The sequence below is a fragment of the Hydra vulgaris genome, chromosome 09, assembly GCF_038396675.1.
Source record: "Hydra vulgaris chromosome 09, alternate assembly HydraT2T_AEP".
Classification (NCBI taxonomy): domain Eukaryota; kingdom Metazoa; phylum Cnidaria; class Hydrozoa; order Anthoathecata; family Hydridae; genus Hydra; species Hydra vulgaris.
This window is the reverse complement of record NC_088928.1, coordinates 33,836,272-33,859,000: the sequence shown is the minus strand read 5'-3', so window position 1 is coordinate 33,859,000 and position 22,729 is coordinate 33,836,272. Positions and strand designations below refer to the sequence as shown.

At 26.5% G+C, this 22,729-nt stretch overlaps 1 protein-coding gene across 2 annotated transcripts in view; it reads right to left on the bottom strand.

The window, feature by feature from the left end:
• Window positions 1–18,642, bottom strand: part of LOC100209380 (ribosomal oxygenase 1) — a 120,448-nt gene extending 101,806 nt beyond the window's left edge. Inside the window, exons 1-4 of one of the 2 annotated variants that reach the window (XM_065805461.1) lie at window positions 18,479–18,642; window positions 13,546–14,066; window positions 10,996–11,095; window positions 470–583 (exon numbers count right to left, since the gene is read on the bottom strand). In XM_065805461.1, coding sequence (XP_065661533.1) covers window positions 470–583; window positions 10,996–11,095; window positions 13,546–14,066; window positions 18,479–18,586 — 843 coding nt within the window. In that variant the 5' untranslated portion in view covers window positions 18,587–18,642. The remainder of the gene's footprint in view (window positions 1–469; window positions 584–10,995; window positions 11,096–13,545; window positions 14,067–18,478) is intronic. The other variant, XM_065805460.1, reaches the window with a different exon arrangement.
• Window positions 18,643–22,729: the final 4,087 nt, after the last annotated feature.

The following is a 22,729-nucleotide window of genomic DNA, read 5'->3' as shown; positions in this document are numbered from 1 at the left end:
AATAATCAAATTAAACCAATATTTTATTTTTATATATAGACACACACACACATAATTGTACACGTAAGTATATAACGTACTTGTATATTTTTTTGTGTTTGTAAAACTACTTTTGTAAAAAAATTTTAAAATTTTCATCTTACTTTATTAGGTATTTATTAATAGGAATTTATGAGATTCACAATGAGAATAAAAGAGAACCATCTTTGTAAGAAACAAACTAAATTCAAAATCTAGTCTCTAGTAGTAACCAGAGACGTTGTGGGGATTATCTTACTTCTCACCAATATCTTACTTGTCACTACTACACGAGGGAATTCATAAAATGATTCAATCATGAAAAAAAATTTCAATAGTAATAATATGGTTTTGGAGCTTTATAATAAACATATTTTGGAGCATTATAATATACATGTTTATTATTTTAGTTAAATAATTTAAAATAGTTTTAGAGAATATTACACTATACTTCATAAAACTTCCAGACAACAGATGGAAAAGCTCTCCCTTCAGGGTTCAATGTTTCACGTTGTCCATTTCTATAAACTGCAATGTCTAAATTTTTTGTATATTGAACATTTTTCTAAAGAAAGTAAAAAAGCTGAAGTATAAAATAATACAAAACGTACAACAACAAAGTATAAAAATGTACAACAACAAAGTATAAAAATGTACAACAACAATGTATAAAAATGCAATTTTATTAATAAAATATTCTTATTTAGGGTTAGAAGAATCAATTTTTTTTCTTCATGCTTTTCATTGGTTGTTTAATTTTTTTGAATTTTTATGCTGTATCAATGGTAGCATCTTAGACTCCTAATAAACCTATTTTTTATTTGAAAGTACCTGGCCAAATTTTTCTCGAACCATTGGGAATATTATTATTTTTTTTAATATTGCAATAGTTATTTGCATAACAATTTTACTATTTTATTTAATTATACATCAATACTATTAAATAATAAACTTTTGCATTAAATTATAAAAAATATTAAAAGTAACTTTAAATTTAATTTTTTTTTTTTAAGAACAGAAAAATTTATTTAATTTAATAATTGTAAACTAATAGCAACAGATAAACTAATTTGTTGTTTTTATTTTTGATTGATTTGTTGTTCTTATTTTTGATTGATTTGTTTTTATTTTTATTGATTTGTTGTTTTTATTGTTAGATATTTTTACTAGCTTTATATTTAAATATCAGTTTGGTTTGAGCAGCAGCGGTGCATCTGTTAGAGTAATGGCCTCAGAATCAAAAGATCCATTTTTACTCTGGCCATTTAAGCAACATCGATAGATAAGGGGACCTGAACTTGTTAAATTCTCTTTAGCTGTACAATATTATTAAACCGTTGGATTATGTCTGGAGTACGTTTATAAACTAGAAATATAATAAGTTAAATTAGTTTTTCATATTTTAGATCTATAGATTATATCTTTATATAAAACATATTTGCAGTTCCGAAGACAAAATAGGACCAAACTCTGGAGAGCAAATAGGGTGTAATTCCAACATAGATCATCAAGATAATTTTTTTAAAATTCAGATATTATTTTTCTAAAAATAATTTGAAAATATAGCGAAAATATTTTACTTTATTTACTTTTATTTATTGATCAGCCATTATGAAGGCTGCTTTAATGCATTTTAAACATCTAGAAAGCCACACCTAATTAAAATATAAGTAATGCTAGATAATAATAAAATTCAATATAAAGCTTGGAAATGATTGTTCACTTTAATTTAAATTTTTACTTTATTGTACAAAATACATTATTCAATATTTTGAAAAAAGAAAAAAGTCAGTAGTGTTTGTTTATAAACAGTAGTAGCCAGTAGTGATGGCTTAGAAATTTAGTTTGAAATAAAAGAATAACTATTTACATAAGAATAACTTTTAAAGAACTAAGTAGAAATAAAAATTAAACTTTAGAAATTAAAAAGTTGAAATCATATTTTTTTTTATCTATTTGGTGACTAGCATGCAATTAAAAATAGAATAAGGCAGGGTTCGCAAAAACATGGGTTTTTAAGCAAAAACCCAACCCAACCGGGTTTTTGGGTGGGTTATTGGGTATTAGGGTTTTTACTAACGTTCGGTATAAATCTTTAGTAACAAAGTTTGATAAGTTATTTATTTTTCATTTTTTAAAGTTGTCTTATACAAAAGCTTAATTAATAATCAGGTTGCATTTTTTTTTATATATAAAGCTATTTTTAAATTGAGTTATCTTTCTAGTTAAATTTAAAATATAGGTAGATTATAGGTCTTCATTTGACATTAACATGTCAAAGTATCAATCAGAGGGAAGAAATTAGGCTAGTGGGTGGAATGAAGTGGTCATATTAAGTGATCAACCAAATTGAGTAATATGTAATTATTGCAAAGAAAGCATAATTAAAAAAATAGAGAGAGTTAAGATCCATTTTGATTAATCCAGAAGGAAGAAAAAAGATACACTAATGATTCCGCAGAAGTATTTAGCGATATATCAGTTTTAGAGTCAAGGCAATCTACATCTGCAGCATCAAACAAGTCTAACTAGTCAGATAATAATGATCAAAATTGTTTAAGCTTTATTAGTGATTTTTCTTATTCGTCAATTGTTCATTCAACTGCAATGACGATGCAATGGCAAACATCCATTTTTAAATTTGTTAACAGCAGCAAGTAATCAAAAGAATGAACTGGATTTGCAAACTGCAAGGTTTTTTTTTCAATAAATATACCATTTTACATAGTAGAAAATCTTGACTTGACTACCGAGCTGCTTAAAATATTTAGACCTGAGTGCGAGCCCCAAAATAGAAAACAGATGTCTTCAGAGCTCTTAGTAAAGGTAAATGAAGAAGTAATCAATATAATGATGATCTTGATGATAATTGTGATGTTACCCTAATTCAAGATGATTGAAGTACATAATGATTTCATAGTTGCGCATAATAAGACAATACAAAGATGATATTTTAAAGAGGTTTTCAAAAAGCAATGGTTTCATATCATTTTCTGGTCAATTTAAAAGATCCCAAATAAAACTAAAAATAATGAAGGTAAATGTAAAATTGTAAAAAACTTGAAAACTTGTATCAGATCAAATTAAAATAAATACAGATAAAAAATTTTTGTAAGTTAATTACCCTTATAACTTTACTTATTTACTTAGAAAAAACATTGGATAGAAATCAAAAGGAAGAAGCTGAGGAATGAAGTCTATCCTGAATTTATGCCAGGCTACTAAACATTTAAACTAAAAATTTGTTGCCCAAAATATTTATTCAACGATAGTGTAAAAAGCACAAAATCAGGAACAAATTGGTGGAGAATTATAGAACTAAAGGAAAGTTTTCCAAATTGTCTGCAAGTTTTGCAAGATTATAACAACAGTTGTACATTTGTCCAAATAGTCCATTAAAAGATTTTTCTCATCCTTTAGCATTATTTGGTGCAAAATTAGGAATCTTCTAGGAAGAGGAAAAGCAACAATGCTTGTACAAATTTATTTACATTAAGGTCAAGATGCACAGTTGCTGATGACTAAATTGTTAAAGAACTTTGTTCTAAACCTTTAAGTTTGAATATTACTGCTCCAAATAAAATAAATTCTTATTTATGATTCACTAAACTTCTTATTTTTAGAAAAATTTTTGACCAGCATCGAATCTTGAATGTGAATGGAAATTAATTTATGAATATAATAGTTATAAATAAAAAATTTATGACCAAAAACTCATTAAGTTGGGTTTTTGCTCTTAGGTTTTTGGGTGGGTTTTTGGGTTTGGGTTTTTGGGTGCCAACCCTGGAATAAGGCAATCATTAATTTTCCTCCAATTGACACACACAGACACCAAATACTGTGATCCACAAAAGTCAGGTTTAACTCCAAACAGAGCATCATAATCTGAAACCACAAACTGAAAGTGTGTTTGACAGAAAAATTAAAAAAACAAACCATTACAGGACTAAGAAGTTTCAGCGTGAGCTTTTTCTTGTCATGTTAATAAATGAATATAATTTTATTAATAGTTAACTATGTAATTTTTATTAATCATGATAAAGTGTAATTTTAAGTTATATCTTTAAAAATATTTACAATAAATATTATATTATTATAATTTTATTAGACAAAATTTGAAACTTCTTTTTAATTGCTCTTAGTATGATTAAAAACAACTTTTGATTACTAGTAGCATACTTAAAGCTGTAAATTTTTTAAAAGAAAATATATTGACAAATTCATGAGTCATTTGCAACCAACAGTAAACCCTGGTGACCTAACATATATATTTTTCTATGTCATTTAATAATACTTTGATCACATTAAGACAACTTAAATGCAAATAAAGTTGGTAAAATTTGTGTAAAAAATGTCAAATATTAAAAAAATTTTGATGCAGCTGTTACTGAGAAAAAAATTGCAGAACTACTATGCATTTCTATCTGAGAATATTTTAATTACTGCATCAAAAAAAAAAATTTTAAAGAAAAAAAAGTTTCACTTTTTTTTAACCCGTTTTTCTTATTTGTTATGCAAACAAAATACTAAAACATGATAAAAAGAATTGCACATTCTATCCCCAGTGTAATGATCATAAAAATTATTTGATGTTATCAAATGTTACCTATTAAATGTTTAAAATAATCTTTCGACCTTTTTTTGAACATTTTGAAAAATAGCTGGAACCACCTTTTAAAATGTTAAAACTCTACAAAAGTGACAGACTAGTAAGACATACTAGTAGAAACAGTACAAAAGTGACATAGTAGTCCTCAATTTTGATACCAGAAATCAATTTTCATAGCCATAAAAACCTATATTTTGATAAAAAACCAATGCTAAATATAAAAACAAACTTAAAAAGTTTCTATTATAAATATTTATTTTTATTATCAAACAAAAATTTAAAGGACATTTTTACAAATTAAAAAATTCTGAAGTTTTAATTTTCCTAAAGTAATTTTTTATTCAGATTGCATTTGTATAGTAATTTTCTATTAGCACCTCATTTCTATTCAAATTGCATTTCTACATGCAATTGGTTCAAATAGTAAACATACCATTCTTATTTTATATTTGTGCTTTTATAATTATAAGAAAACAATTTTACTGCTAAATTAAACAAGTTTGAACAAAAAGTAAAGCAGACACATTTGCTCCCCGCTCGTGTTTCACGAGCGGGGAGCAAATGTGTCTGCTTTACTACAAAATATATATATATACATATATATATACGAACACAATTATAAATGTATGTTTAGATAATCAGTGTTGTGTCACACTAAAATAGCTTGCTACAGATTTAAATAATTAGAATTTCCTACTGATATTGCTTTTAAACAACAATTTCTAACAATTGCTAATAAATATATTGTTTAAATAAAAAATAAATTGTTATAATTTAAGGCAATTTAGATAAATAACACTATTAAAATTGCCAGTAGTTTCAATAAATGAAACTCTGGAGAATCTCTAATAGTATCAATAATAAGGGCAAATCTGTAATTCCACCTCTTTTGTATGGTTCAGACTTTGTCACCTCACCAAAAGACAAAGCTGAATTGTTTGCTAAGAACTTTTCGTCATTATCATCTCTTGATTCCACTAGTTGCGTTCTACCTGATATAACCGCCAAACAGGTTGATCCGTTACTTGACATTCATATCACTCCAGCTTCTGTATCTAATGTGATTTCCTACTTAGACTGTTTTAGTCTTGCAGAAGTGTTCTCCAGAAATGTCATCCATACTTTCAAAACTATTTAACAAGTGCTTATCAAAGTCTTGTTTACCAGCCTGCTGGAAAGCAGCATCTGTTATCCCTATTTTCAAAAATTCTGGAGAGCGATCTGATTCCTCTAACTACTGTCCCATTAGTCTTCTTCCTATCATAAGCAAGGTTTTTCTTACGGTGTATCTGGTAACATCTTTAAGATTATTGAATCTTTCCTTTCCAAATGTAGTATAAAAGTTGTCCTCAACGGACAGCACTCTTCTTATTACTCTGTATCCTCAGGGGTTCCTTAAGGTTCAATCCTTGGCCCTATACTCTTTTTAATTTACATTAACAATCTTCCAGATATTCTCACATTTAAGATGGCATTGTTCGCTGATGGTACTACCATTTATTCTTGTCGTGATAAGAAACCAACACTCTGTGATTGCTTGGAGGGGGGCATTTGAGCTTGAAAAGGATCTCACTTCTGCTACAGCATGGGGCTTACAGTGGCTGGTGAACTTTAATTCAAATAAAACTCAATTTTTTTCAGCCAATCGCAAAAATTTAGATCTTCTTATATTTATGAACGGTGATGTACTCGATGAGTCACCTACTCTTCATCTTCTAGGATTAACTCTTACTTCCTATCTTTCTTGGAAACCATATATCAAATCCGTTGCAAAATTAGCATCTGATAAGGTTGCATCTCTTTATCGAGCTTGACACTTTCTTCATCTGGATTCTATTCTCTATCTCTTTAAATCTCAAATCCAGACTTGTATGGAGTACTGTTGTTATATCTGGGGCGGATCTTCTAATGATGCTCTTTCTCTTTTAGACAAGGTGCAAAAACACATAGTTGTGACAAGATATAGTTGACACATAGTTGTGACAAGACATAGACAAAGACACATAGTTGAAGACATAGTTGAAGACATGAACACATAGACAAAGACACATAGTTGTGACAAGACATAGACAAGGTGCAAAAACACATAGTAAACATAGTTGGACCTGCTCTTGCAGCTAATCTCCAACCATTATCACATCATAGTAATGTTGCTACTCTTTCTCTTTTCTACAAATACTATAATAGGCACTGCTCTAAAGAGCTAGCATCTCTTGTGCCATCTACTAAAATTCATTCTCGCATTACTCGTCATTCAATTAAGTCTCATCTTTTTTCTGTGACTGTTCCCAAGTACTCCAAAAACTCTTATTTGTCTAGATTTTTTCCTTGAACGTCAGTTCTTTAGAATTCGCTTCCTTCATCTTGCTTTCATGATTCATATAATTTGCAATCCTTTAAGTCGCCTGTCAATCGTTATCTTGCTCTACAATCTTTATCTTTTCTCTTTCAGTAACTTCCAACTTTAATTAGTGGCTGCTTGCAGCCTTGTTGGAAGCGAAGATGTTTAAAAAAAAAAAAAAAAGATATGGTATAACTTTAAATGACTGTAATTGTATATGTTTTCATCATGAAAAGATGTTCTTTGCATGTTATGAAACTACACAAAGGTATTGTTGTGACCTATATAAAGTTCAAAAAACTAAAGCATTCAGTAAGTTATAGTGAAAAAATCTCACAAAAAAATATTTTTATGCAAATACTTTTAAAGTTAAAAATTTTTCTTGTCATTGGTTTATGTAAATGACAAAAAAAAATTGTGTTTAACAAGTTTAATGTTTACACAAGGTTTTACTTTTTTGATAAAAATTGCAATAATTGTATAGATTGGTTCTCTTATTTATTTTTTTTAGAACCTCTTCTGTTAATCACTGAAGAAACTGCTTTAAGAATGAAGTTATACCCGGGTCAAAAACTTTGTAGTAAAAAAGAAAACTTGTTGTAAAAAAGATGAAATTATTGAAAGCAATAGAATCAATGATGAAACCAATATTTCATACATTCAGACTGGTTCTGAAATTGCAAATAAAACATTAAGGATTTTGGGCTGTTCTCCTTTAAAATCAGTGTCTATTCAAGACAGACCCAGTTATGGAAAAAAAAAAAGTTAAAGGATGTTTCAAGTTCTTGCCAAACATTAATTTCAAATTATTTGGGAATTTCTAATAATGAAATTTCTATTAGTTGCTCAATAAACCATGAATATTTGAAAAATCGACATACCAAGATTTATTTTGTGAAGCTATTAAGCAAAAAATTGCTAAATCATACAGAAATGAAAAAATAAACCTATTAATATTAACACCAAATAGTAGGACAATCCAACAAACAACAGAATGCTTTTCTGTACCAAAGTCAATGGTTAAAAAAGCGAGTAAACTAAAGGCCTCTAAAAAAAAAAAGGTATCTTAGAAGAGTGTAAAAAAATTACTAGAATTAAGATATCACAAGCACTTGAAACAAATATCAAGAATTTTTATTAGTATGATAAATACTCTTGGATTTGTCCTGGCGAAAAAGAATTTGTTTCAGTTAAAATCACTGGTCAAAAACAACATATCCAAAAGCAATTATTACTTGTAAATCTAAAAGAACTACATTAAGAATTTATAAAAACAGGAGAGAAAGTAGGATTTTCAAAGTTTTTTCAGCTTTATCCAAAATGGTGTGTAACAGTAGATAGTGCATCTGGTGTGCATTCAGTTTGTGTCTATCAAGTACAATAAAATTCAAAGTTGATTACTTATGCAGTGCCTGGTAACAATGAATATAAAGAACTTTTATCAAAAACAGCATGTGACATTGAGAATTGCAGCTGTATGCTTCATAGTTGTGATAACTGCCCAAATGTAGAAAACTTAAAACAGTATATAAGTGATATCTTCAATCGACATGGTTTTGAATATGAGGATATAGTGCCGTACAAACAGTGGTTAAAAAAGGAGAACACTATTAGTTTGGCAACTTTAGAATTTCCGTTAGAGGAGTTTCTTCAAGAAATTGTTTCTACAATGAAAACTTGCGATCACACCATTTTATTTCAAAGGCAGTCTTTATTCCTTCAAATTCTGAAAGAAAATCTTCAACAAAACCAAATTATTATTTTGCTTGATTTTGAAGAAAATTATAGTTTTATAGCACAAGATGCAGTCCAAGGATTTCATTGGAATAATAGCAAAGCAACACTACATCCATTCGTTACATATTACAAAGATTTTGAAAAAAACTCAAACCAATAAACTATTACATAATATGTTACTGTTTGCAACATGATGCTAATGCTGTTAATGCATTTTTTAGCTAGAGCTTTAGAAGATATAGAAATTGTCTTGCCAAATTTGACCTTATGTTATTACTTTAGTGATGAGCAGCTAGTCAATACAAAAACTATAAATCTCTTAGCAATCTATGTCATCATTTTCAATACCATGGAACACGTGCAAAGTTGCATTTTTTGCAAGTCATGGCAAAAGTCCATGTGATGGTATTGGTGGGACTGTAAAACGACTTGTAGCAAGGACTAGCCTGCAAAATAACCCAATATTATCTGCCAATGAAATGTTTGAATGGTGTAATGAAAATATAACAGGTATTAAATTCATTAGTTTTTTTGAAACTAATATAACAGATCATATAGAAAATGCTAAGCTTGACAACCGCTACTCTAATTCTAAAAGATTTCCAGGAATGTGTTCACATCACTGTTTTATACCATGTAATGATGGGAAGCTAAAAATGAAACATATATCAGGTGACACATGTTTTACAACAGTTAATGCAACTAATGACAAAGAAGGCCGGACTCCAGACCACATAGGTGATTTGCATGCTGGAATATATCTTGCATCTGTCTATGATAATGAATGGTACATTGGAATTGTACAAAAAATTGCTGATGATTCAGATATTTATATAAAATTTATGCAACAAAATGGAGTAAACTTTAAATGGCCCAGGCAAGAAGACAAATATTGGGTTTCTGTTGTAAATGTTTACGCAAAAGTAAATGCTCTGGTTTCACATTTTGGACACTTTAAAGAAAAAATTTCATTATTTTTGAAACAAATGAAAGTGGAATACACAAGCAAATATGAAAATTATGTTATTTTGTGAGAATATAGGTGGTAGTCGTTATTCATGATAAGTTTTGTAACATTGGATTCAAAATTATTTATATGGATTTGTCAATCAGCAAGAAGATATCAAATTTCTGAGCAAGAGTTTGAAGAAATATCAGTTTTTAAAATGTTCAACAAAAATATTTAGAATATTATTTTGAGAACAAGATTTATTCTTTATAATTACACTCTTTTATTGTAATTGAGATCTATTTCTTGGCATATTTTTGAGTTTCAAATTTATTCATATTATTGGAAAAATATAAGCCTTTATGTACGGATATCTATATTTTTAAATTTTTTAAATTTTTGTTTATTTATTATTTTTTAAACAAATTCCTTGTTTAAAAAATAATAAATAAACAAATTTTTACATTAAAATAATCATCGGTTTTAAAGATATTGACTATATAACAAAATCAAAATGGCCGATTTTGAATTCCAGAATCCTATTATGATAGAAAGTGTAAGTTCAAGGAAATTTTAGGGAAATCATATTTACCGTAAAACCTATTAGGGGTGTAAATTTCAGGAAAATCTGAATTGGTCACCCAGGAAGGTTTATCTTATATGGAATGACCCTATAAATAAAGACATTTAAAACAGAACAAAACATAAGCATCTTAGTAAAGCATATAAAAACACTAATAAGTACTTTAATATTTTTGTTTAGAAGTTGTAAGACTAAAAGACAAAACTAACTGTTAAAAAAAAAATTAACAAAATTGGAAATTTTGAACTTTTTTTATTAACATAAAATTTCTGATAAACTTTTGTAAAACTAAAATAAAATTGTTTAACTTAATGTTGACATTAAGAAAATGCGAATAGTTGCATTAGGGTACTAGATCAAGCTGTCAAGTGAAGTCAAAGAATAAACTGAACTGAGAGATAAGATAATAATATAAATAAAAGCATTCAAAACAAAATAAAAGCATCTCAGTAATAATAAAAGCATCTCAGTAATAATAAACACCAACAAATGCAATAATTGCATTAAACTACTGCTAAGTGAATACTACAACACAGGCGCTAAAAACAAATGTGAACTGTTTTATTGATAATTTATTTTTTGTAATCTATAAGATTACAAAAAATAAATTATCAATAAAACAGGTAAAAAATTACCTTTTAATCATTTTTAAATAATTTAATAATTAATTTTTTATAAAAAATAAAAATAAGGGAAGGACAAATATTATTCTTAAAAAATTATAAAAAATTTATTAAACTTAAAAATTTAAAAAGTACCTCTCTGAGAATTTTGTCAAGTTTCTTTGTACTAAACCAATTGGTGTTGTAGAGAGGTTGCCTTCTTTTAATGAATAATGGTTTTTTTTGCCATGCTTCACTATGAATACAAAAAGTTATTTTAGGTTTTTTTTATAAATTTGTATTTTCCAAAAAATCATATTAAATTTGGAAACAAGAAATATGTATACGTGTTTATTATTTATTATTATTTATTGCTGTCGATATTCTGAAAACCTAGGATGATCTTCTTGGTGGTAGTATCACAATAAAAATATTGTGATACTACCTCATTGATTTGTAAATAAGGTCAACAAATGCCGAGAAAGAAAACTAGTTGTGGAAAGTTGCTTCAACTTTTCCAGTAATCATATTTAAATAAAAAAAAGAGATAATGTAAAACTGTCCAAACCACATAATTATGGATGACAGATGTTAATCTTTTTTTTTTTTAAATTAAGTCCATTAATGAATTTTCTTTTAATTCTTATTTTGTTATTTATTTATATTTTAACCTGGCTTTTATTTTGAGTGAAGGATCTTTGAGCACAATTCCATAGCTTACACAGAAAGCCTAGGGGTGGAAATAAACAAAAAAAAAAAATACAAAAAGGAAAAATTCAGTGCTTAAGTATAAACATAATACATAAACCATTATACTAACAAAAGCATGAAAAATGCTTCCACAAAAGAAGTTTCATTTTCATGTTGTACCCTCAAAAGATAACATTCAAAAAAGTTTAGCAACACAGTGACTTGTTATTTGGTAATAAAACTGTATCTACAAGCGAACATCTTTTATTAAGAAATTTATTATTTTTTTTATTATTTATTACGCAGTAGTGGTTAGAGTGCTGGCTCCAAAACTGAAGATCAGTGGTTAAAAGCCGGATCATATATGCATCATTGGTAAGAATGAGGCATGAGCTTCCGGGTTAAATGCTATGCTGCAGTGCTCTGTGATAAAGAGCACCTAAATAACTAATAAAAAATTTTAAAAACTTAAACTAAAAAATGATTGCATTTTTAACAATATTTTACTACGATTTCGTTTGTAACAATTTTATATAGCATTATTATGTCTGATAACAATCTATTCTATGGAAGCTCCTCAATAGTTTTCTTGCTAGCAGAGTGCGCCTCAACAACAATTGTCTGCAATAAAAAAGTAAGCTATTGTTAAATTTAAAATTAAAAAATTCTTATCTTAAAAAATCTTCTAGCTGTGTTTATATCATTTAATAATCCAGATCTGGGAATTTCTATAACCAAACTAGTTTCCTTCTCAAAACCATTGCCATTTTCTCCTCTTCTTCCTTAACATGCTTCATTTATGTGTCCCCACTAGCCTGCCAGGTTTCCATATCCTTCTAATAATTAATGCTTAATATAATAAAAGCACCCCATAACCCAAGATAGAGAACTCTATGTCAAAATTGTTCTGATTCATATTAATGCTATTCACTTTTACTAGTTTACTCATCAATGTACAAACAAATGAAAGCAGTTGATGAACAAACAAATGCAAGCAGTTATTGATGAACAAACTAGAGGTAGTAAAGAGTGAATATAATTTAGTCAATATAATAATAATAATAATAACAATAATAACAATAATAATAATAACAATAATAATAATAGTAATGATAAGCTGTGGCAAGAAAATATTACCATATGGACTAAACTAATTAAAGTAAATATGTTTTTTATTTTTTCTCTCTCACTTGATAGGGGTAGCAACCCTTTAGCTCCCTGTCAGTAGACAATGGGCTGCCGCAACATTTTGGTGGATAATTATAATGCTAGTGCCAACTAAAGTGTTTATCAATACAATTTTTAAACTCATTAAGATGAGGAGAGTCAATCAGTTTGTGAATTCCATTGGCTGACGACTGTTAGGGAAGAAATTAAGTCTAGTAGACAAGGCTCGCATGTTATTGTTGAGGTGAAATGCATTAAAAAACTCTTTAAAGAGACGCTGAGAATGTCCTCAAGTTATTTGATCATGATCATATGGATTGATCAACTTGTGGGTTAAGCAAACAAATGTTTTCTCAGTTATTAATAAACTTGAAGTTGTAGATTAAATCATCTCAATTGCATTAAAATCATTAAAATAAAGAAAAACATCATTAAAATAAAGAAAAACATCATTAAAATAAAGAAAAAAATCATGCATTGGAACCCAAATAATGATTAAAAAAATAAATTATTTTATCGATATCTGGTTGTATAAAAAAAAACACAATCTTTTCTATAAACCAAATCTTATAAAAATGATAGCAATATAATAAAAATAATTATAATAAAATAAAATGATAATATTATCATATAACAAAGTATATTGTATGTTATCATCAGCATGTTACAAACAACAATAGTTGTTAATAACAACATTAGTATTGAGTTTCATTAAATAATATTATTTAGTATAACATCATCTATATTGTTTCTACTAAAGCTGCTGCTACAACGATGCTTTGATGTTAAATTATGAAAGTGATGATTAAATGTTATAGCATAACTATTACTATTCAATAACTAACATACCTGAAAAATCTCTCAGAACTTATTGGCGCTAGTACCCAGTTAAACAACTCTTTACCAGAAAGAGAGCTTAAGTTTTTGATTTGATTTTTTGAATGTTCATTGGTAATATCATTTTTTTCTTGATTTATTGCAGCAGATGATGCTTTTGAACTTTGGTTTTTTAACCTTACAGATTTTTTCTTTTCAGATTTTTTTGCTGTTAAATCTACAACGGAATTAGATTTTTCTTGATAACCTATTTTATGCAGGTCATTTTGGACCTTTTTTTGTTCCAAAACTTGAGGTAAAAATTCCCTTTCTAATGAGGAGCTGTTTAAGTCAGTAATATTTTCTGCCCAATTGCGTTCAAACACTTGAAGTACAGAGGGTTTCCTCTTATTTTCTGCAGGTTTCAATGATATCTCATGATGTGCATCTTTTTTGACTTTTTTACGAATTGAATTACGTAAAGAACTTAGTGGCTCATTTTTATTGCGTTTTAATTTTTTTTTAACATTTGAAGATTTCATGTCACCATTTTTCTAAAAATTTTAACAAAGTTTTATAAAAAAAACTATTAGTAAAAATACAATTAGTAGAAATTTATTTGCATAAATATTTACAGCTGTAGAAATTTATATAATTATAACATAATTAAAAAAATAGAAATTTATTTGCATAAATACTTATAATTATCTAAAAAAAAAACAATGGTAACGAGGCTTCCTGGTAAGTTAAATTACCAATTTAGCTTACCAGGAAGCCATTTATCATAACAAATGTTATAACTTTAACAAAAATTTAACAAGTCTTGGTGTACCATTTTAACTTTGTATCACCTATCACATAATTTTTCTATTAAAATGTTTATTGTTTATTACTCTATTTAACCCTTATCAATCCAGCGTTACCAAATATGAACAATTAAAAATTTGATGTTTTGCTAATTCTGTTATTTTTATTTAACTGCTATAAAGGCCAGCGCTCCCAAATGGGAACATTTATTAATATCCTCTAAAGACTTAATCAACATTCTTGTTATGCGAAAATATATTTTTTCCTGTGTTTACATACGTGAATTCTAATAAAAAATTAAAAAAATTTATTTAAAAAAAATTTGGTCTGAAATGGTTTAAAATAGTAAATTTTAAAACAGCTTAAACATTAATTTTTTATATATAAAATGTTTAGTTATTTTAGTTATCATTATTTTAACATGATTATATTTTTATCCATATTTAAATTAACAAAATTTAGCAATTTGAACTATATAAACATCCTTATCAATATTTTCTAATTAAAAAATTTAATTGTAAATGCAAATGTCATTTTTCAAACTAATTATTACTTAAAACATAATTTAGATTTAGATAATAATTTAGATTAGAATTTAGGAGGGAAAAAACTCATAAACAAAATTAGAAAAAAATTCTCTTAGTTTAAATAAAAATAAATAAGATTCAGAATATATAAGGCAAGCAACATCTTATTTTTATAAAAGAATTAATTTTATTTAGCTCTTGCACAAAACAGAAAGACAGTGATCACATCAATAAAAAGTAAATATAACATTCTATGATACTTGAATAAAAATAATATGATCAACAAATAACGCTAAAATACTTTATAAAATACAAAATACTTTAATATCTTAAAAAAACTATACAATAACTTCATATAATAAAACTTTTATGAACTAAACAAGTCTATATAGATTTCGGCATATATTATAAAAACTCCAAGAATCAAAATAAAATGGAGAATTCAAAACAACAATTTAGTTTTTATTGATATAAATTGGGTTGTCCATAAAATACATCACTCAAATTTTGACAATTTTGAATCCATCCCCCTTACCCTAGTAACAAATCGTCACATTTTACTAACCCCTCCCCCAAAATTACACAACAAATTTGTATACTCCATCTAAAATTTTTGTAGTTGTTTTAAATACAATAGTATTTTTAATTTTCTTTGCTGTTTAGTTATATAATGAATGCATTTTAATACATATAAATTTTAATTATTATTCAATATTACTTTGAAAGCCATTATTTGTACACGCATACAATGAAAAAGGTCTCAAAAATACTTATACAAAAAAACATTTAATTTTTTGCCATTAAAATGTGTTGGTGCAGAGCCATGGATGACCTATTTCAGGAACTTTGAGGCCCAAGGGTTGAGGGTATCAATCTTTTTAGGGTTGCAAATTTTTGTATTTTGATGTTTTTTGTAATTTAATTATTTATTTATATTTCTAAAGTTTCACACAATAATAATAATCAATGCATATATAAATTGACTGATATGGCCATAGTGGCAGTGTAGTTACATACATTGACTGACTTAAATAGGTATGGAGGAAGTGAAATGTACATATGTGAGGCGTCTGACCAAAACCAGTCGAATGTCGCGTTATGTTATATTGAGAAAACCATCAAAACATCTCAAAAATTCAATTTTTATAACTATTTATTTTTTGAAAATTGAATTTTTGAGATGTTTTGATGGTTTTCTCAATATAACATAACGCGACATCCGACTGGTTTTGGTCAGATGCGTCACATATATTCTTTTTTTGCACTCCTATAGGAGAATAGTTCTATAGGCCTATAGTTTGATAAGTGACTAAATGGACAAATAACCTCCACAGATATATTTAATTTTTGTTAATTATTTAACTTAAAAAACTTCTTTAATAATAAGCTAGTGTCAGGTGCAGTTATATATACTTTAATCATAACATTTTATGCTAATATGTATTAACTATTATTGTTGTTCAGAAATTATTATATAATTATTTTTATTCAATATTTATATTAATAATTATTTTTTTATCGATGATATATCGGCAATAGCATTGACATAAAGCCATAGATGCATACATTATTAAACTAAAATTTAAGTCAATTTATATAAAGTCAACTCTGATTTATGATAATAAACAGTTGGCCATTTAATTTAACAACTTTTGTTTTCAACAAAAATATTTCTTAAAAAATAAAGTAAATAAGTAATAGCTTTCCTCACAAATTCTTGAAACGAGCACAATTTTAAACTCTTGTTACTAAATTAGGAAGTGTTTTTATTAGATGATAGTATATTAGATTCGCAGAGTTTGTACTTTTAATGTTTTGATTTTGTTTTAAGTTATTTCTCTGTGCAGTGGCCTTATTTACTAAACCTTGTATTTCGCAGTTTAAAGGTTGCCAATATGTTGTAAAAAAAATTTTGAGTTGTAGTGTAATGTAGTGGCCTTCATGACCATTGGGAAGTGAGTATAATAAAAAAAGGTCATAATTTGATTCAGATGGTAAACTACTTTTAAGATATCCATCCTCCTATTCAATTTCATTTATCATTGTTCATTTAGTAATCCATTGTTGTAGAGAAAGATGTGGTAGCTTTTTTTTATTTTCTAGGCATAGTTTACAGCAGTGTTAGATCAAAACCATCTTCTTTGAAAGACAATCACCTAATTCTTTTAATTGCTTATCTACAATCCTTTTTTTGTTATGTTTCATGGAAAAAACAGTTTATTCTTATTATTGTGTTTCTTGGAAAAAAACAATTTATTCTTACCATAATTATAAACTATGGTGAGAAATGTCAAAAAGATTTTTTTTCACTATCTTTTTTTGTTTTGTTTTACAATAACATGATAAAGAAATAACACTTTCAAGACATTAAATACTGTACATAACATAATAATGTAACTAGTTTATAATAAATACTTAAAACCTGCTTAACAAAATGAAAAGAAATGAGCACAACTCATGTTCCATTGTCAGGGGATCATAAACCATATAGTAGGCAAGAGATTATTACAAAACAAACAAAATTGACAATGCAACCTTTATAAATATTTTATAATTTTTTTTTTATTGTAAAAAAAAAAAAATTATAAAATATACTTAAATAACTAATTCCTAGGAAACTTTGTTCTTTAAAAATTATTCCATTTACTTATTTGAACGTTTATAACTTTTACAAGTTCTATCATGATTAGACCATTTTAACATAAATTCTAGACAATTCTACTTAAACATAATTCTACTGCAATAGACCTTGCTACAATTGAGTAAACTTTTAGCTCTACTGCAAAAGTACTAATAAAACTTTACAATGCTCTGTCAATACTTTTAAAATTTGATGTTACTGATTAATGCTGTTAAAAATACTTAAACTAAGTAAATTACTCCTACTAATAAAATATCAAAATAAAATTAGATGCTTGATTTAAACAACAACAACTGTATAACTCTGAATGATATTTAGTATATAATAAATAAATAATAAGGCGATACTTTTTTTTAATGATTCTGCATATAAATTGTATGGAAGATGTGTATTTCAGGCATCCCCCCCTCCTCCTATAGTAAGTTTGTAAATAAGTCTTATATAAAATGAAACTTTTGAAAACCATATCCAAACCCTGACTTTTAAGGTTAGGTTCAGGGTTTGTCTTAGGGTTTTGGTTAGGGTTTGGCTTTTAATATAATAAACTTTAGTGTTAGGTTCAGGGTTAGAGCATGGTTTTCAATAAAAGTTGTGCATAAAATGTGACTCCTTTTTTACGGTCTTACTAATAGGGGTGCCTGAAATACACATCCGACAATTGTTTAAATAAATACTGTAAATAAAAAAATGTATAAACTTTTATTTTTCATGATTTTTTTTAATTTAGTAAATACACCAACCACTATAAGCTTTTACAAAACATGTGCATTCTACCTTCTGTTTTCTACTTGCTTTGATTCTGTTACCTACTTGCTTTATATTTGAAACACTACTTTTTGTAACAGTTAAAAATTCAGGTTGTTCTATACCCTTTTACCACTTCACTTCCTCTTTTTTTTCTGACACTGGTTTGAGACCATATACTAATTTTTGCTTCTTCTATGCTATGTACTGTTGTTAGCAAGGTATAATTAGAAAAAGTAATACTTACACTTGGAGTATTTAAAGCTTTTGATGAAGGTGAATCAAGACCGATATCAAAACCAATTTTTTCTTTAGCTTTGAAAACACTAAATGCTGATACTTTGTTGTTATTCATTTATCATGTAACCTTTGAAATTAAAAATAATAAGCATTTTTATCAGTTAGAACTTAAATGAACAAATGGACATAATGCTATCAAAAATATTTACTTACTAAAGTTTAAAAATAAATTTAAATTTGTATAATTGATTTAAACTTTTAAAAATTTAGTTAAAAAGGGGAGGTGTACACCAAAATTTATTAAACTAATGGTGTAAAACATTTTGATAAAGTTACTTTATCAAAATGCTTTACACCAGCCTTACCCTGACGGATTAAATTGGAACTTTTAAAAGTGCCAAAGTTCCAAAAAAAAAGTATGAGTTTGACAATGCATGAATTAGATTTTTTGGTTCTTTTTACTGTTATATTTTAATAGCTGCCATCTCAATACAATTAATTTAATATAAGTAATAACTTAATTTAATTAACTATTTCAATGTTATTCAAATGCAAGAATTGGTACTTTATTTAATTGTATGTAACTCCTTAATTCTAAATAAATACTGATTTTAACTTTTTAGTATTGATATCGTAAACTATTATCTACAATTAAGAATGAATATCATATTAATAAATAGTAAGTCGTTTAAACTTGTAGTTTGTGATCATTATATATTTAATTGAAAGTAAATGTACATAAAAATATTAGAATAATATTACGCATTTAAGTAGCACGTGTGCGTTCTAATTTTATTTTCATTAAAGTTTTGTGCTATGGAACTGAGAACTGAGATTCATGTTAACCGCGAAAAATACGCTGTACGTCGCATTTACACAAAGTTGTAGACCAATTAAGATTCATATTGTTTGTTTGGGTGAATTGTATCAAAAAAGTACTAATTTCTTTTTAAAATTGGAGTTTTTTTAATATATTATATGATGCAAAATTTATTATTTCTTCAGGAAATATATACGTATTGCATAAAATACTTACTAATATTACCTTACTTAAACTTTTTTTACTGGTGAGAATCTTTTTTTTTTTTTCGCTAATCATTCTATCGGAATAACTTTGTTCATTGTTTTCAAACTTTTTCATGTTATTCATTTTTGCAACTTCAAAACCTGTTCTCAGGTTTTCTCGAGTTTAAGAAAAGCTTTTAGACTGAAATTTTCAGTGTTTTTTTTTTTTAAATATATGTTTTATTTTTTAAAGTATGTGCATGTTTCTTAACCATTAAGATTGCAGATTAAAATGATCAACTAACAAAGTGTTATCAACTAGTTTTTATAACACTACATCTGTTTATTTTTATGCATAAATTTGCAATTATGTATTATGTCCTGCTTTTAATATTTTTATTATTTTATTATTCTCTTAGTAGACATGATTGATAATAAAATAACGAAGCTATAAACAAAACAAAAAATTGAGATCCACCAAAACAGTGTTCAAGAAACAGTGTTTTAAATTTTTTCAAATTTGTCCCTTTTACCTCTGATTCTGTTAAAATTTGCTGTAAATATAATTTATTCATAGTTTTTTTACAAAATTTTGAGTTTCTTATATCATAAAAATGCAATTAAATGTTTACGAACCGTTGCGATTTCTTCTATTAAAGTTTATATAAACTTTAATAGAAGATATATATATATATATATATATATATATATATATATATATATATATATATATATATATATATATATATATATGTATTATTCATTCGAGTTTCATGCAATATTTTGCTATACAATGCTTTTACATCTAAAGATATTGCTGGCTTAGCATGGAACATCCACAAATCAAGACTAATCTAAAGTATTTTAATTTCAAAGTTATATATCATTTTCAATCAATTTTATTATTCAGTTTCTAGAAAGTGATCTTATACTTTCTTGAAACTCAAAAAGTACAGCGTTTTTTTCATAGATAAGGCATTGATATGAAACAATGTCAATAAAATATTAAAAAGACTAACGGGAATTGCTTTATTGACGCCATTTTGACAGCTTGTCGGCTTCGCTCGGGCAGAGTTTGGCGTTCTGATTATAATTTTTATTGAAAATACAGTGATTTTGGTAATGTTTTAAGTGTTACATATTGCAGGTAAGTAAATAGATAATATTGTGATTGATTCCTAAGATGTTATATAAAAATATTCTTTAAAATATATGCATAGCATCTATTGGGCAACGTTCTTTTCCAGATAAACAAAAAATAGCAAAAATTACTCCAATTTTTAGATATGGGATCGTCCAAATATCTTAATTATCTTAATTAAAATGAAATACAAAAACCAATATGGTTTTAAAAAAAATTTAACAGAGAATGTCATTCTTCACCTTACGTGCGATATTTTACACTAGGAGTGTTTACTGATTTGTCCGAGACATTTGATACCGTCAATCATCAAATCCTGTTAATAAAAAAATAATGTTTTATGGTATTAAATAAAAAATATATAAAGATTCTATATTTCATCTATTAATGAATATAACATGTGGTGTTTTACAAGGATCCATAATTGGTTCAATTATTTTTACATTACACATAAATGATCTTTATAAATCATCAAACTTAACAACAACAAATTTTGCAAACGACACAACTTTGTTTTTGTCTCATAAAGATATTAATATGCTTTTTACTAATATGACAATTAAATTAAAAAAGGTTTCTGCTTGGTTTATACAAAATAGATTATCTCTAAATATAGAAAAAACTTCTTTGTATTAATAACAATCTTATTGCCCCTTTTTGCCATAAAAGCAATGACCAGCTTTTTGTTTCTTACGAAGGTCCTTATCACTGGATCAAAATAGTCTTACCGTATTTTGATTTTTCTACATAACCAACTTTTGATTCATTTAAACAGAAACCTAAAAAAGCTATATTTTTATTGAAAATATCTTTATTTCTTTTTAAATTTTTTCTTGTATATTGTTTTGTTTAACAATTTATCTTTATAAATTTTTTGCATAAAAGTGTATTTTTATTTTATTACAGACATTGTATTTTTATCAAAAATTGATAATAAATTGTAAAGGGCTTCATGGCAAGATCCTCATAATCTTTAAGAAGTCCTGTTGAAGAAGTTTCTAAAAAGTTGTAAAATATTTCTGATTATTGTAATATTTTTTAAACGGCAAAATATTTTTTTTTTTTTAAAAAAAAAAAAAAGATAATTTATCGAATTTTACGATAGCCAAGTGTTTTGAATCTTCTGAGTAAGCTGTTTTTTTTAATGGTTTTTATTGCCAGTAAAAAAAATACATACGCTTTTGTGTAAAATAAATAATAATTATAAGACCTGGGCAAAAAAAAGACGACAAATGTCTTATCACTACGCCTAGTAAGCTGTGACGCGCTTTCATTGTAAAGCATATCTTTCAAATATAAAAAAGTAAAAAACAAAATTACTGTGTACCGTTTAAAAATTTTATTAAATTTTAAGTTTTATAGTATAATCTCTCAGCGTTATGACCTTATTAAGTTTGAGCCCCTTTAATTTGAGGTAGTTACAAATTTTTATCTAATTAGATTGTTTAAAAACTGAAAATAAGAATTAAATTTAATGTCGAAAAAAAAAAAAAAGAGATCTTAGATAGATTTTTTTTTAGAAATTAAGAATTTAATTTATTAACATCAATAAGAGTTTTATTCACTTTTTGTTTAAATAGAAAAAGAGAAAACGATTTTTAGGTCTTTGTTTAATAAAGTATTGCATAATTTAGAACCTTTAGTGGCAATAGAGAATTTGGTAGCTACGTAATGTATTTTAATAATGCTTATAGTTGTATTTTGGAAAACTTTTAAGGTATATGCTATTAATTTTAATTAAAAGTATATTAAATATAATTGGTTTTTTTATTTCTCTAAAGTTTGTAGATAAAAACAAAAGTTTGATAAATATTTAATGAGTTTTCTATAATTTTCATTTATTATTATTATTATTATTATTATTATTATTATTATTATATCATTGAGAATTTTGTTATTTTTAAATAGACCTTTAGAATGTACAGTTTTTCATATTTTATTTACATTAGAGCTGTAGCAAGCGATATTAGCATTGAAGTAAACTACCGTGGCGCAGTGGTTAGATCGCTTGCTTAAAAAGCAAGATATCCAGGGTTCAAAGCAAACTCTGAAATATTAGATTTTTAAACAGTTTTGATTTAATAATTGTTTGGCTTCGTATAAAATGCCAAA